The following is an 18,467-nucleotide window of genomic DNA, read 5'->3' on the forward strand; positions in this document are numbered from 1 at the left end:
TACAAATATATAGATGAGATGAAAACTTTTAGATAAGCTCTATTAAAAATAATTGTATTTTTGATAGAATGATCTATTATCTATAATCTGGAGTGGTCTCTTGGAATTAGAATGACTTAGGTTTCTAGAGTTGTGCTGAACTAAGTAGTGAAAATTTATTAAATGGCTGGGTCATTTCCAAATAAAGTAAAATTTTGAAGCATTAATTGCTGAACATTGGCTTACTCTTACAAGGGGTTTTTCGTGCAAAAGAGCTGAAGAGATTTTGAGCTGTTAATAAATATAAATATATATTTATATAGGAATGGATATATATAATATGATTTGATAAATATATTCATCTATAAAATACTAACATACAAGACATTTCATAGTTGCTATAAAAAAGTAAAATATATGATTTTAATAGAAAGATATAAGAAATGACAAATAAAATGATGAATACAAAAATTTTTTTTAATTGTTGAAACATTTATTATAAAATAAAGTAGTATTTACATAGGCTTTGCTAGGCTAGTTTTTCATTGTCGTTCTAGCTACAGCAAATGTTCTTTCTCCAAATTAGGCCAAATTAAAAACAAAAGAAAAATTCTGGAAAAACAACATTTAACAGAATTAACTTTGGTCAGCAGATACATTCAGACTACAAATATATTAGAAAATGCAGTTAAAATGCTTGGGTGGATCACAATGAAAACCACAAAATATGATGTGTTTATTTAAAATAAACATTGCATTTGTTTATTGTGCTATCATATTTTGTTTTGAACTTTTAACTTTTAGAGATGTTTAGTGCTAGAATTTTAAAAGGGCTTATGACAAATGAAAAAAAATTTTATGGCAAATAGATGTAACTCATTGTCCTGAACTTTCTTCCTCTTCCTTCTTACATGTCTCTATCAATACAAATTCTTCTTTTCTAGGGGCAACACCTCTCTAAGGTAAAACTACACAACATGTTATAACCCACCTATCAACTTACTTCGCGATAATGAGAACACCTAATTCTATAAAAACAGACAATGGCTTTGCCTATATTTCTAAACAATTCAAACAATTTTTACATTCATTCTCTACTAAACAAATTACAGACATTCCTTATAGTCCACAAACACAAGACATGATTAGACAAACACATTACACACTGTAACTGCAAATAAAAAATTAAATAAGAAGAAATACACAGGAACACTTTTTTCTTCTTTGTCCAAAACAAACTTTACTAGATTCTAATGTAATATAGTCTTTAAGCCTATAACTATTATTAGTATGACTTTATTTCTGTTTCTAATCTGTAAAATTCTTAAAACGAAAACAACATAAAAAAAGACACCATTTCCTGAATAGATTATTTGTTCCTAAGAATATGAGAAATGTAAAATGTTCGCCTTCTTTTCAGGTCTGTCTTGAAAGTGTAGTCATCTTCTTTAACACACTAAACAGTGAGATTCAACAGTTGCTAAGCTACATTTCTTTTTCAAGGACAAGGTCAAATATATTTGGATGTGAACAGCATTTCATTTGCCAAGTTGTTCTGCATCACCTTTTCAATAATTTCACTTAAAAAAAAATTTTGAATGGTTACTCCTAATCCTTTGCCCCAAATAACACAAACCACAGCCAAATACCAGTCCCAAACAGATTTCTAAATAATTTTTTTCTTTTGGACTGAAATATTTCCTAAGAATGTTTTCATCATTATCACTTTCCTTTCTTTTTATAACTATTGTTAATATAGCCTTATTTGTTTTAAACTTTTTAAATTTACCACAAAGAGATGTTTTGACAATAGCAAAAAACAAAAAACAAGCAAACAAAAAAAGAAGTTTTGAAACATTAAAAGACACCTCCTTTCCTTTGCCCATTTGATATCAAGACGGGTTAACTAATCAATGAAAATCTAAGAAACTAATCTAACAGGGAAAGGGTATGCTTCTATTTCTCCAGATAGATCCAACGAGCTGACATGACTTCCTCTTCAAAAGATTCAACCTAAGGGGGCCCCCAACATTCAGACTAAAGATGAAACAGCAAAAAACCCAAGAAAAAAAAATTCCAATACAAGCCATGGCGACATTAAAAATTTCCATAAAACGCCGCACTCGACGTCAGCGACCTTATGATCTCTCTACTTGTAGACAGATAAAAACCCTTACTAATCAAACTGAAAATCTGATTTCTCAACAGGGAATGCCTCGAAATCCTGAAAATATTTTTCTTCACTACGCTTGGTTTGCTTGCTTTTGCTTCCCCCGCTCATGCTGACTTGATTGATCACACTTACTGGGCTTATATACCTAACCCCCCCTTTTTTTTTATTGTAGGTAAGGTTATAAAATGGACAGATATAAGACCAATCATATCCACTAACACATATGCCCCCTCCTTAGAACTTGGAGGGGCCCTCTCATCCTGAAAAAAAAAGAAAAACTAATTAATAGTTTAATTTAATTTAATTTAAAAATCCTTCCTTTGTGTATGGACACAACAAAATTATGCATAAACGTTAGCCAACAAACTTAGGCCTTCCCCTGTCTCCAAAAGAAGACTTTCTGATGCTTCTTAGATTACTTACTGCCCTTTCTTTGTCCATAAATCATGTTTATGCTACTAAAACTTTAAGAAAAGAATTAAAGAAAAAACAAAGAACACTATACAAAGCATTTACTGATAAGAACTTTAAGCATATTCCTGTTCATTAAGACAAATGTCAGGCCAAATCAAGAAAATTAATGTTTATAGCTAATCATACAATTGTCAATTAGAGACCTCATAGTATATGGTTATTAAACTGCTCAGATGATATTAACAATACTATGTATGATTATATTACTCAAGCAACATAAAAGGTTACTAATACTACAATAGAACATTACCATGACAGAAGACTTCTTGGTTAGCTTGACAATGAAATGGCCCCCACCTTGTCCTCGAATCATCCTTGATAAACAGATTGGGCCTAAACAATGGGACATCTAAAAACTTGCTACAAACACCAAAAAACTTGGGACTTAGACCAGACATTTCACAGGGACCAATCATAACTATAACAATAATTTCTTTCACTATAATCAATCATATTTTATACAAGCCTATGTTCCACTTCCTTTTGTTATAGCTATAAGAAATTTACAATTCAATAAGACTTTACGTTCTGTAACTTACATAAATTGTAAATTATATACTTGTCTTAACTCCTCTATTTCCTTAAAAAATGACTCCCTTTTGATTCTTCGATCTCGACATAATCTATGGTTACCAATAAATCTCCAATGGCCCTGAGAAAAACGTCCCAAGGCTAGACTTGCTTCCTAGTTATTTACTAAATTGCTCTAGTGATCTAAATGATTCATTAGATGGCTGATTTTTGACATTATAAGATTAATAACTATTTACACCATTGCTGCCATCACTAGCGTTACTTTACAAACCTCAATTCAAACACATAATTTTATCCAAAATTAGACTAAAGATGCGCATATTATGTGGGCTACTCAGGCTCAAATAGATGAAGATATTAAAAAAAAAATACAAGAACTGAGAACAGCCATCAAACGGGTTAGAGATCAATAAACAGATGTACAAAAACAGATGATGCTAAAATATGATTAAAATTCTACTCAATTTCATGTTACTCCTGTTCATTTCTATAATAGTGGCTACAACTAGAAACAAATCAAGTTTCATTTTTAAAACATATATGATAATGCCTTTCTGAATGTAGTTATTACAAAAAAAATATGTAAAACCTTTTCTAATAATCTGCCCTCTCCCACTAGTATGGGAACTTTAGCTAAACAACTGGCTGATCAATTATCTAGGCTAGACCCATATAGATAGTTTCAAAGCCTTACTCATAATATTGGGTCTAGAACTATAATTTTGGTGATTGTCTTAACAATTATATTTGTTGTCTACTGTTGCCTTCATACAGATTGTCAAAACTGAATAAACTCTGATGGTCAAAACTCTTCTTACAAATATTATAAATAAATAAGGGGGAATTGTCAGGGAATGTTTGATGGGAGGATTCCTACGTGCTGTCTCTCATGAGTCCTTTGTCCCTCTTCAAGCGGAACAGCACGCTGCTCCCAGGGACTGAGGTCATTGTGTGAGGCAGGCTTGGGTCTCCTTTAGTAAACATTCTCTTTAGGACAAAACTGCTTAGTCTTGTTCCCCTTTCTTGAGATATGGATTGCCTCCTGACCTTGTGACTAACATTACCCCTTGTTCCCTTGGTAACGGTTGCTGTACGTTTGGTTTTCTGATCTTTATCATTCCCAAAAGAAGTTTCTTGTACCACAGCCTATATATACTCATAGAAAAATCATTAAAGCACCTTTGCTCCATCAGAGCTTAGGTCCCTGGGTCTTTTTTGTCTCTCTCTCTCTCTCTCTCTTTCACTTTCTTATCGTCGACTCCGTACCACCAGGTTCCGTCCATTAAAGGACCCCAACACAGGAGCAGGAACAAAATCACTTGTAACTTGAATGCCTAAGCCACTTAGATACAAAGTTCATTATACAGTAGTTACAGATATGAAAAGCAAACAGCAAGAACAAGATGACTACAATTATTACAGTCAAGATAGTTTTCCACCAAGAAGGGATTTGTATTTGAGCTTCTATAGCATCAAATTGCCCTGTACCAGTTAACATTTCAAAAGTAATTTGGTTTTGGGGAGTGCCAGCTCGAGCATTAGAATTGGCATGATCTTGGGCCACATCCTGAAACCACATTGTCCACTGAAGATATTCTCCGGGTTTAAGAAGAGCCCTTATCAAAAGTCGCCAATCATAAGGAACAAAATTTCCAATAGAAGATGCCATAGCGTTTAAAAGTTCCTTAGTGAAAGGTGAATGAGGGCCACACAGTTACAGCTTTCTTCATTTGTTGCATGTGAGAAAAATCAATGCCTTCGTATTGAGGTATTACTTCCCTTGGGCGTTAGTATTTCTCAAAACAGGGAAAGCAGAGAAACCATCAGCTTCAGAGATTTGAGACTGCAAAGCCAGTAACTCAGAAAGCCTTTGTCGTGAAGGAGAATGAGTGGATAGTATTTTTTCATAAATACAAGTGTGTGCCAAAGGCTTATCGTTGTCCTCAAGAAAAGTATTGTTAGCCTTACTGTCAAAAAGAGCCTCAGAAGAATCATCATCAGGGTCCTCTTGTTCTTGAATTGAGGGGACTTTCGGTTTTGTGCCCATTGCAAGACGAGAAGGAGGAGCACTTGGGTCAGCGCTGGTGGGAAAATTTTGAAATATTTTATGTTGTTCTAATTGAGCCTTTTGTAAAGTTTCATCATCTAATTCATATTCATGTAACAAGTGTTCTGCCTGTTGTCGAATATCAGAGTGGGGTGAGGCTAGAATTATCTTGAAATGGCAGAATCACAGCTTTAATAAGATCCCATGAGGGCCAGAAAACTATTGGAATATTTTTTCCCTGTCTTCAGGCTCATTTAACATTCTCTTTAATCTGGTTCCAAATTTCTAAATTGAAACTGCCTTCACTGGGGAATCAGGGATAATGTTCAACCACCGTTTGGAGATAAGCCTCTATTAGCTGACATGAAACCGAAAGTCCTTGGACTTTAAGTAAATGAAGAAGTAAAGTAGAAAAGTGGGGGGGCTTTCCAATCGTTCGTCCCATATCACTGTACTTACCGACCTCCGTAGGTCCACAGTCACTCCGTCTGCTTGCCAAGGGCATTCTCCAGGTCCCTGTTTGGGCACCATTTGTCTTGGTCTTTACTGACTGGGACCTGGGGACTGGAGTTGACGAAAAGAAGGCGAGAAAAGAAGGACACAGGGGACCCCAGTATCGAGTGAAACAAGGGTACTTTATTTGCAGAAACGCATGGTTATATATCTTCCATAAAATGACTACTCAGCCATTAAGAATGTAATTCCATCAGTTGCAACAAAATGGATAGTCCTGTAAGTAAAAGGTCACTGAAGGGAGTCATTGAAGGGAATTCAAGCAGGATCGTTCCCATGATCTCAGTCCTGAGAACTGCGTGCAGCTCTGCTCATTCCTGTATTCCAGGAACTGATAAGGAATAGAGTCCTTGAGAAACAGCACACAAAGGAAGAAAGTGCAATATATTGGATCCCTTAAAGTTGAATGTCCCCTGACACTTAACCAGAGCACACTTTACTAGATTCAAATGCACTATATTCTTTAATACTCTAACTACTGTTAATACAGCTTTATTTGTTTTAAATAAAGTTTAAAACTTTCTGCAAGGAGATATTTTGACAAAAGCAGAAAAACATTTTGAGGCACTGAAGGATACCTCCCTTCCTCTGCCAGTCTGGTATCAAGACAGGTTGACTAAACAATGGAAATCTGGAAAATTAATATTACAGAGAAAGGGGTATGCTTGTATTTCTCCAGATGGATCCAAGGAAATCAGTTGGCTCCCTCTTCAGAAGATCCGTCCCAGGCGAGCTATAGTCATTCAAGACAGGAAGAAATGGCGAAATCCCCAGGAGGAGGAGCTTCCAGTACAAGCCATGGCAACTTAAAAAATTTCCAAGAAATGCTGCACTTGAGGTCATCGACCTTATGATCTCCCCACTTGGGGACACATAAAAACCCTTACTAATCAATCTGAAAATCTGGTTTCTCAACAGGGAATGCCTCGGAATCCAGAAAACATTTTTGTCGCTATGCTTGCTTTTGCTTCCCCTGCTCAGGATGACTTCATTAATCACACTTATTGGGCTTATATACCTAACCCTGCTTTATTGCACGTTGTAGAATGAACAGATAAAGGACTGGTCATATCCACTGACTCAGTACATATGCCTCCTCCTTGGAGCTTGGAGGGGTCCTCTCATCCTGATGAAGAAGGAAGACTAATTAACATCTCTCTAGGCTATGAAATTCTTCCTTTATGCATGGGTCCAGCAGAATTATGTATTAATATTAGTTGACAAACGTGGGCTTTCATCCTCCCTCCAAAAAAGAACTTGCGCACATTGTTTACACTGTTTACTGCCCTGTCCTTTTATGAGAACCAGGTCAATACTCCCAAACTCTAGGAAAAGGGCAAAACTTGGAATGTAAGGGGTTTACATATAAGGATTTTAAATATCCTCCTGTTTATTGAGTTAGATGTCAAGCTAAATCAGGGAAATTAATGTTTGTGGCCAGTTACACCATTGTTGATAGGGGACCCTATGGTATGTGGTTATCTAACTGCTCAGATGATATTAACAGTACTATGTGTGATTATGTTACTCAAGTAAATGGAAGATTACCAACACATCAATGGAACACATCCATGACAAAGGACTCCTTGGCTGGCTTGACAGCAGAATGGTGCCTCCTCACCCTCAAATTGTCCTCAATTAAAAAAATGGGCCTGAACAATGGGACATCTGGAAACTTGCTACAAATACTGAAAAACTTGGACTGGATATGTCACAAGGACCAGTCATAGTCATAGTAACTATTCCTTCTGTTATAATCAGTCATATTTTATACAAGCTTGTATTCCCCTTCCTTTTGTTATAACCATAGGAAACTTACAATTTAATAAGACTTTACATTCTGTGACTTGTACTGATTGCAAATTGTATATCTGTCTTAATTCCGCTATTTCTCTAAAAAGCAAATCTCTTTGGATTCTTCGATCTTGACATATTCTGTAGCTGCCAGTAGATCTCCAACGGCCCTGGAAAGAGGGTCCCATGGCAAGACTTGCCTCCCAGTTACTCACTAAATTACTCTGACTATCTAAGTGATTCACTGGATGGTTGATTCTTGGCATTTTGGGGTTAATAGCCATTTGTACCACTGCTGCTATCAGACACTGCTTTACAAACTTCAATTCAAACACAAAACTTCATTCAAAACTGGACTAAAGATGCTCATACTATATGGGTTACTCAGGTTCAGATAGATGAAAAATTTCAAGATAAAATTCAGGAATTAAAAACAGCCTTCCAATGGGTTGGAGATCAATTAATAGATTCACAAAACAAGTGTTATTAAATTGTGATTGGAATTCTACTCAATTTTGTATCACTCCTGTTTGGTTTAACCATAGTGCTTACAATTGGGAACAAATCAAATTTCATTTGCAAGAAATACATAATAATGCTTCCATAAATGTACAATTGTTGCAAAAGGAAATCCTTGAAACTTTCTCTAAGAGTCTACCCTCTTCCAACAGTTTGGACAGCTAGCTGATCAATTATCTGGACTAGACCCTCGAGGATGGTTTCAAAGCATTACACATAGTATTGGATCTGAAACTATAATGTTGATAATTATCCTGGTGATATCTGTAATATACCGATGCCTTTCAACTAAATTTATTAAAACTAAACAAACTCAATTGGTCAAGGCCTTTTTCACAAAAGTATCTACACCCCTAATTATGAAAAAATAAAAAAGTGGGAATTGTCAGGGGATGTTCAACTTTAAGGGATCCAATATGTTGCATTTTCTTCTTTTGTGTGCCATTTCTCAAGGACTCTCTATTCCTTATCAGTTCCTGGAAAACAGGAATGAGCAGAGCTGCACGCAGTTCTCAGGACTGAGATCATGAGAAAGGGCACCTGCTTGGATTCCTTTCAGTGAGCTTTTACTAAAAGATAATCTATTCAGTTATGCCCCTCTTACTCAGGATATGGAATGCTTTCTGGCCCTTTGAAGATTGTTATTTGCTTGGCTTTGTTTTTGCTCAATTTTTTTACTGCCTAAAGCTGCCTTGTATGACGATATATAAACATGCGTTTCTGCAAATGAAGCACACTTGTCTCACTCGAGACTTGGGTCCCCTGTATCCTTCTTCTCGTCAACTCTAGTCCCCTGGTCCCAGTCTACAAAGACTGTGACAGCTCTGTCTTCAATTTCCACAAATAAGAGTAACTCTTCTTTAATCATACATACAACAGTTATTTCTATCCAAAGGAGAACATGACCCTTTTCCTATGCATTGTTCCTAGCACACCATCAGTCCCTGGTCACTGTCCCTCTCCTCCTACGAAAAGCCCAGTCCTTTTAACATCTTGCCTACTCTGTTCAAGGTCAGTTGGTAGAACATTATTTTTATAACAGGCTGGACTATGTATGGAACGGTTTCCTGATCCTGCTGACCATGATGAGTCATGTCCTAGTTTCACATTATTTTCCGCCCTGCCTGTTGCTAATTCACACACACTTTTGAATTTTGTAATTCAGGCTGTGTGTTTTTCCAGGAAACACGGACCTGAGTGAATTGTATCTAATGAAGACCGCCCCTTCATCTCACTGATTCCTTCCCAGAGACCATCATGAAACACATGTAGCAAATGCATTTGATCAATGTATTACCAAAGCCAAGCTCTTAGAGCTCATCACACAACAGGCCAATAAACTGAGAGACTACTTGTTGGGCAAGGAATAGTGACTTTATTCAGAAAGCCCAGACACCAAAAAGATGGTGGACTACTGTCCCAAAGAATCAACTTTGCTGAGTTAGAATTCGGGTTTCTTTAACATGAAAAGATCTCTATAGCTTCTCTTCAAATATGGACTTACTGCAGTTGCTGAGTATCTGAACTGAAGTCATCAGAGAATACATATAGTGAAAAAGGTAAAGGATTTGCCACAACCACTGAGCCTGGGAAGTATGGCTCCACTATGTTCCTATCTTGTGACTTTGGGGTAAGATCCCTGCCACACACATTACACTGCTGTGTGTTTTCTCCAGGATAAATACTCTGATACTACTGGCGAGATGTGAGATGTGAGGATAGGGTTTTTCTTTTTTTCACATTTGTGAAACTGGTGAGGAATCTTTCTAGGATGAATTCATGTTCTAAAGACCTGACTAATAAATACGTATATATCTGGCTTCTATCCAGCATGAATTTTCTCATCAAGCTAAGATGTTGCTACACTCATATTTGTATGGTTCCTCAGTAGTATGAATTCTCTGACCAACAGTAGTGTGTGAAGTTTGAACTTTGAATTTTGAAGACTTCTACCATATACCACATTCACATAAGTTTCTCTCATGTATGGATTTTCTGATGTTTAGTGAGTGCTGAGACCTGAGTAAAGGATTTTCCACACTCGAAACATTTGAAAGGTTTCTCTATATGTATTCTCCGATGACTTGTAAGGTGTGAATTTCGACTGAAGAACTTGCCACACTCATTACATTTGAAAGGTCTCTCTCCAGTATGAATTCTCCAATGAAGTCGAAGATGTGGTTTTTGACCGAAGACTTTTCCACACTCATCACATTTGTAAGGTCTCTCACCAGTATGAACCGTCTGATGACTTAAAAGGATTGACTTTACACGAAAGGCCTTGCCACACTCATCACACTTGTAAGGTTTCTCTCCAGTATGAAATCTCTTATGACTTATAAACTGTGAAGGTTGACTGAAGTGCTTGCCACACTCATTACATTTGTAAGGTTTCTCTCCAGTATGAACCCTCTGATGACCAGCAAGGTGAGCATTTCGGCTGAAGACTTTGTCACATATATCACATTTAAACAATTTCTTTCCTGTATGAATTTTCTGATGTCTCCTGAGGTTTGAGCTGTCAGTAAAGGTTTTGCCACACTCATTACATTTGTAACATTTCACTTCAGAATGAATTTTCAAATGACGTGCAAGCTGTGAACTTTGATCAAACAATTTGTCACATACTTCACATTTATGTGATTCCTCTCTTATATGGATGGCCTGATGTTTAATGAGGTATGAGCCCTTAAGATAGGCTTTCCCACACTCATCACATTTGTAAGGTTTTTCCCTGTGTGCTTTGAGGTCTTGTATTATTACTGAAGGATTCATAAAATCATCCCCATATATATTAGAAACACTGGTTTGGACACGAGCAATTCTTTGAAGTGGTGAGAATGAGAAACTGTTGTTGACAGACCTCTCAACTTCATTATATTCAGAAATTATCCCGCCAGTTTGAAATATCTGCAGTTTATCCTGAAAGTTAAACCCAAGCCTGTTTCCAAAGGGCTTGATTCCTGCATCCTTTCTATCATGTGAATCTCTTCCATCAGGCACATTTCCATCAAGGCTTACAGGTGTTCCTTTGTGATTTCTTTTGTCATCTCTCCCCAGATACTCAATGTCACACATATTTTCCTGACTTTCCCAAAGATGAAAATGTTTGATTTCACAGCTTTCAGATCTTCCCAGCATCAATCTTTGGAACGGTTCTCGTTTATTATCACTGTTTGCTTTGGGTTGTAAATGCTTGATCACAAGTGTAGGACAGATATCTACAAGATAAAAAGAACTATAGGTACCTGCTCACAATAATTCAAAAGTAATTGTTTCATGTTGAATATATATTACACCAAAAGTAATATTTATACCAAGTTATGAAACACCACAATGATGACCTTAAGTCTTTAGAAACACTAAAGGAATATAATTCTTATTCTTATCTTAAGAAAGCATGAAAACATAACTTCACAGTTAATGTAGCCTAGTTTTAAAAACCTAGTTTTAAAAAAAGTGTGCCAAACACACTCACACTGGACAATCTTAAGCCAACTCTCAAAAGCGGAGTTATTTTCTACCAGGACCCCTAGGAACATATCAATCAATAGTTGTCTCAAATTGAAAAGAAAACTATTACACTATCACTGTATTCTGCATACTTACTGTATATAAATAAATTCTAAACAACATATTATATATTGTAACAGTAAATAATCCAAAACCAAGCTTACCCAATTAATAATTAACTATTCATAATTGGTTGTTTACAATTGGAAACAAATGAGAAAATGAAGATGACTAAAACAATTTTTTGGAAACAACATAATTTTCTAAATCTGCTATAGTACTATGTACCCAAAAAGAAAAGGCATTTTACAATGTTAACAAGTAGTATGTAAATATTCATCAGTTTTCTAACAGCCAAGAACCAAAGCAATCCCTGCCTATGTTGTTGTTGTTCAGTCGCTCAGTCGTGTTTGACTCTTTGCGACCCCGTGGACTGTAGCCCACAGGACTCCTCTGTCCAAGGGATTTCCCAGGCAAGAATAATGGAGTGGGTTGCCATTTCCTTCTCCATGGGATCTTCCTGACACAGGGATCAAACCTGCATCTTCTGCATTAGCAGGTGAATTCTTTACCACTGAGCCACCAAGGAAGGCTAATCTCTAGCCATGCACTATTCTTAATTACCTGGTTTAATGGCACCAAAATATAATAAATAAAAAGTGACTGCTTTGTGTCTTTATTGACTAGGGTCAGACAGTATTGCTGAAAAATGTTGCAAGTGAAAAGCATACAGAATATAATGTAGCTGAGGTTTGACAGCAAACAAAATTCTGTAAAGCATTTATTCTTCAATTAAAAAATAAATAAAAATTTAAAAAGATATAATGTAAAAAAAAATGTAAAAAAAAAAAAGATATAATGTAGATAAGGTCATATCATAAAGAACATGCCAGAATATAGATATTACCTTTTTTAAACAAAAGTAAATTTTGAGTATTTACTATAAACCATGCCCTACTGTAAGCGAACTGACAGCACTAATTTGCTTTGAAAGACTTGAGGTAAATTAACATGTTTTTCTCTAATCAGAGCAGGAGACATACCCAATTGGCCCACAAAGTGGTAGGAGAACCAGGATATGAATCTGAACCTACAGACTGAGAAAAATTATTTGTAAACATGACCACCCACCAAAGAAACAGATTAGAAAATATTAAAGAAAAAAATACAAGGAACATAGAAAATTTCAAGGAAGATACAAGACAGAAGTAGTCTGTTTAACACACTTATTCAGTCATCCCATCTTGAAATGGTTTGTGAGTTATCATGGATGCACAGAGTGATTGAGGTTATGTCCTGAGAAACCTGTTCAATAAATGACCAGAGATTATCTTTACAGTGAGAGCATGTAGAAGGTGGAGGGATGCAGTAGGTAAGAACAATGTTTCCATCCGTATCAAGGTACTATGTGAGGAATGGTCAGGACTAACAGAGGGCCTGCGTGGAGCATAGGGTACACAGGCTGATGTCAGATATCAGCTTGGGACTGCATGTCTTCGTGAAAATAACTGAGAGCGCAAACTAATATACTGACCTGAAAAGAAAAGAACTGGTTCAGCAAGTTTATGGGCATTATACTATGGGTACAGGACAGAAACAAGAGAGATTTTAAGAGTGACTGCGATATATGGAGAAAGCAGGATAATACCTGTTATATTATTTACAATGTAACATATCCAATTGTGAATTTTGTACATTACAATGGAATGCTTATATTCAAGAAAAACATACACAATATTCCAGGATATTGTGTAAGAATCTTATTAGCAGAAATCAGAAGGAACATCCAGGAAAAGGCTATCTAAACCTGGGTTCCTCTGCCAAGTATGACTAACCTCTCTATTGGACATTCATTTCGCTTCTTCTTCCACACATGTTCATCTCAAGATCGAGGAGTATCAAAGAAAAGGAGGGACTGAAACTGTCTCTGGAGGACCTTCCCAGTTACAAAAGCCTTTCTGAGCCTTTTCCTTTATTCTCCTAGACCTTCCCTGAGTTCAAAAGAGCAGATTCAAAGTTACTAATACATAAAAATATCATAAACCATGATCAAGTGGGATTTATTGCAGGGATGCGAGATTTCTCAATATCCACAAGTTATTCAGTATGATACACCACATTAACAGTTGAAGACTAAAAACCATATGATCATCAATAGATGCAGAAAAGGTTCTGACAAAATTCAAGTGCCACTTATGATAAAAACACTTCAGAAAGTCAGCACAGATGGACCCTACCTCAACATAATTAAGACTGTATATGTCAAACACACAGCTAACATCATACTCAACAGGGAAAAACTGAAAGCACTCCCCTTAACAACATGAATAAGACAAAAATGCTCACTATTGCCACTTTTATTGCACATATTTTTGGAAGTCCTAGCCACAACAATCAGAGAAGAAAAAGAAATAAAAGGAATTCAAGTTTTTTTTTGGAATTCAAGTTTTAAAAAATAAAGAAAGTAAAACTGTCAGTATGATGCTACACACAGAAAATCCCGAAGATGCCACCAGATGACTACTAGACCTCATCAATGAACACAGTAAACTTCTTGGACACTAAATATATAGAAAACTGCTGCATTTCTATACACTGATAATGATAAATCAGAAAGTGAAATTAGTCAAACAATCCCATTCACCATCTCATAGAAAAGAATAAAATTTTAAGGAATAAACCTACCTAAAAAGTCAAAAGAACTGTACTCATAAAACTATAACATGCTGATGACTGATCCCAAAGATGACACAAACAGATGGAAATGTATACCATGTTCTTGGATTGAAAGAATACTGTCAAAATGACCATACTATCCAAGGCAATCTACATATTCAATGCAACCCTTATCAAATTAACAATGACATATTTCATAAAACAAAGAAAAATTTAATTTGCACCAAAATACAAAAGACTATGGGGTCTAAAATGATCTTGAGAAGGAAGAACAGAGCTGGAGGAATGATGTCCCTGACTTCAGACTATACTACAAACTTATAGTCATCAAAGCAATATGATAATGGCACAAAACAGAACACAGATCAGTAGAACAGGATAGAAAACCCAGAAATAAACCAATTTACTTATAGTCAATTATTCTATAACAAAGGAGGAAAGAATATAGAATGAAGAAGTCTCTTTAATAAGTGATGCTGGGATAAATGGATAGTTACATGAAAAAGAATGAAATTACAACATTCTCTAACACCACATACAAAAATAAACTCAAAATGTATTAAACATCTAAATGCAAGACCAGATACTATAAAATTCATAGTGGAAAACAAATGCAAAACATTGACATAAATGTCAGCAAAGTTTTTTTTGGATCTCTCCTATGGTAACACAAACATCTCTCTCTCATGGTAACACAAGCAAAATCAAACAAATGAGACCTAATGAAATTTAAAACCTTTTTGCAAAGCAAAGGAAACCAAAAAGAGAACAAAAATACAACTTATGGACTTGGAGACTATATTTGTAAATGATGCTACCTATAAGGGATTTATTTCCAAATATACAAACAGTTCATACAGCTTAATATCAAAACAAACAAACAACCCAATCAAAAACTGGGCAGAAGATCAAAACAGATATTTCTCCAAAGGAGACAAACAGACAGCCAACAGTCACCTGAAACGATGTTCGAGGTCTCTACTTATCAGAGAAATGCAAATCAAAATCACCTCACACTGGTCAGAATGACCACCATCAAAAAGTCTACAAACAATAAATGCTTGAGAGGGTGTGGAGAAGAGAACCCTCCTACACTGTTGGAAGGAACATAAATTGGTACTGCCACTTTGGAGAATAGCATGGAGGTTCCATAAAGAACTAAAAACAGAGCTATCACATGAACCAGCAATTCCAGTCCTGGGCATATATCCAGAAAGGATGAAAACTAATTCAAAATGATACATGCACCCCAATGTTTTTAGCAGCACTGTTTATACCAGACAAAACATGGCAGCAACCTAAATGTTCATTGACAGACAAAGGGATAAAGAATATGTGGTACACATATACAAGGGAATATTGTGCAGCGGAAGTGGCTCAGCCATGTCCAACTCTTTAAGACCCCATGGCCTGCAGCCCACCAGACTCCCCTGTCCATGAAATTCTCCAGGCAAGAACACTGGAGTGGGTTGCCACCTCCACAGCATAAAACACAACGAAGTAATGCCTTTTACAACAATATAGACAGACTTAGGGATTATTCTAAGTGAAATCAGACAGAGAAAGACAAATATCATAGGATATTATATGTTGAACTGAAATAAATGATACAAATGAACTTATTCACAAAATAAACTTACCAGCATAAAAAACAAACTTATGCTTACCAAAGGGGATAGTGCAGGATGGTGGCAGGGGCAGGAGAGGGAGAGATAAATTAGGAGTCTGGATATACACAAACTAATATATATACAAAATAAACAACAAGAACCTACCATACAGCTCAGGGAACTATATTAAGTATCTTGTAAATTTCTGTATACCTGAAACACAACACTGTAAATTAACCAAACCTAAAAAGTGGAGAAGGAAAAGGCAACCCACTCCAGTGTTCTTGCCTGGACCAGAATCCCAGGGACAGAGGAGCCTGGTGCGCTGTCTTCTATGGGGTTGCACAGAGTTGGACACAGCTGAAGCGATTTAGTATGCATGCATGCATGCATGCACTGGAGAAGGAAATGGAAACCCACTCCAGTGTTCTCGCCTGGAGAATCCCAGGGACAGAGGAGCCTGGTAGGTTGCAGAGTCGGACACGACTGAGGCAACTTAGCAGCAGAAGCAGTAGCATAGCCAAAAAGAATGGTTAAAACAAAAACAAAAACATCCCTTGTGGAAATGTTCAAACTATGTTTCACAAGGGTGTAAAAACTACTAAATGGGGGAAGCAGTCTATGAAACAAGACATGTTGACAAAACTGAATACCCACCAGCAAAAAAATTTACTTCAAACATTATCTTACACTATAGACAAAAATGAACTCAAAATGGTTCAAAGACCTAAACCTAAGTACCAAATGTATAAAACTCCTAGAAGTAAACGTGTAGGAAATGTTTCTGAAAATTGGACCCACAAATGATTTACCAGATATAACACCAAAACCACAGGCCACAAAATAAAATCAGATATTAATATATTGAACTATATCAAAATTATAAACTACTGTGCACTAAAGTGCAGTGAGTTTGAAAAGACACTCAACAGTAGAAGAGAAAATATGTTGAAATCTTACATCTCATAGTAAATGAGTACAAAGAATATATAAAGAATTTTAAGAGCAACTGATCACCAGTTCCACCATAGGGACCATTCCCCAATCAACCATCCAACGCATTGCAAATATGAAACAAAAACACTAAGAGTAACACAGAAATTTGAACTCAATGATAAAATAAAAAAATACTTAAAATGAACAGAACAACAGTGCAGCCAATAGCCTCATAGATATGAGAATGTGAACTTGGACAAAGCTGTCCTGGGAAAAATTCCCATACCATTTACAGAGGCTAAAATATATGGTCCTTGATATACATGAACAACAGAGTCATGGTGCCCTGACAGAGTCTCCAAAGCCAGAAAATAGCCTGGAAAGATGTATCAGGCTCTCGTGATACTTTCTCTCTCATAATCCTAGAACATACTGACCACTCTACTGGATAGCTTCAACCGGTGACTTTGAACGGAGCAAGACAATAACATTAAGAATAGTGTCTCCATCACAGTTTTCTGTTACCTAGGAAATCCACTCCACAGAGACTCACCAGAGGCTGCCAATTAAACATATGTGGATTATCACAGTAAGGAAACCAGACAAAATTTCAGACCCTCAGGAATATATTTCAAAGAAATTTAAGAGGTAAAATGATACAAAGTAAGGAGAATGTAACCTTGGGAACAGTTAACATTCCCAGACTGGGTAAAGCAGTACAAGAGTAAAAATAATACAACACGAAGGTCAGACATTACAGGATCTTGTGATGGGACCATGCGCTTGACCTACAGGTGGCAAGCTAAGAGCCCGCGAGATTCACATATGCTCCCCTTGTAGGATCTAGCATCAAAAAGACAATCTCTCTACCCACTCTCCTTACATCTTCCTAAGTAACAGCCACAGAGGATCCAATCCACCAGATTGTCCCACTCCTAAACAGAAAAAAACAGCCCTTTTGACATACTCATTTTTCTTTCTATGTTGTATCTTTGGCTATTTTTACATCACCCCCCACTGTCCAGAGCTTTTCCTTGTGCTCCAATGTGGAGATAATATTCAGATCAGAAACAGAAATTCTGGGACTCCCCTGGTGATCTGTGATTAAGACGCTGCACTTCGAATGCAGGGGGTGCAGGTTTGATCCTTAGTCAGGGAACTAAGATCCCACATGCAGAATGGTGCAGCCAAAAAAAGTAAACGAACAAGCAAAACAAAAAAAATAGATATTCAGGGTTATCAGAAGAAAGAAATCTAAAGTGCTGCGGGTATTTTTAAACGCTGAGTCAAAAATCAAAAGGTAAAAAATAGAAAATCGGTTTTTTTGGTGTTTTCTTTTAACATTTGCCAGTGAGCTTTGTACATAATTAAACTCTGGGACAACCTCACATGTGACATGAGACAGACACAGCATCTGAAGAGGGTCAGTTTAACCTTGTGAAGCTGTGTCATGCCCGAGTCATCAGAACTCTCAGATGAAAGACATCAGGGCCTCCCAAGGGGCACACAGGGAAAATGCAGATACCCAACGGCAGCTCTGGAAGGAAGTCATCCTCACCCACAGACAGCAGGTTCCTGTAGGTCTCCAGCATCACATCCCTGTACAAGGCCCTCTGAGCAGGGTCCAGGAATTCCCACTCCTCCTGAGTGAATTCAATGGCCACATCCTCAGAGGTCAGTCGTTCCTGAAATGAAACCA

General features: G+C 36.6%; 1 protein-coding gene across 4 annotated transcripts in view; it reads right to left on the bottom strand.

The window, feature by feature from the left end:
• Positions 1–9,385: 9,385 nt before the first annotated feature.
• Positions 9,386–18,467, bottom strand: part of LOC133054783 (zinc finger protein 347-like) — a 36,299-nt gene continuing 27,217 nt past the window's right edge. For all 4 annotated transcript variants that reach the window (XM_061140103.1, XM_061140102.1, XM_061140101.1 and 1 more), the window contains 2 exons: positions 18,327–18,453; positions 9,386–11,254 (listed from right to left, as the gene is read on the bottom strand). In XM_061140103.1, coding sequence (XP_060996086.1) covers positions 10,014–11,254; positions 18,327–18,453 — 1,368 coding nt within the window. In that variant the 3' untranslated portion in view covers positions 9,386–10,013. The remainder of the gene's footprint in view (positions 11,255–18,326; positions 18,454–18,467) is intronic.

Source organism: Dama dama, chromosome 4, assembly GCF_033118175.1.
Source record: "Dama dama isolate Ldn47 chromosome 4, ASM3311817v1, whole genome shotgun sequence".
Lineage (NCBI taxonomy): Eukaryota > Metazoa > Chordata > Mammalia > Artiodactyla > Cervidae > Dama > Dama dama.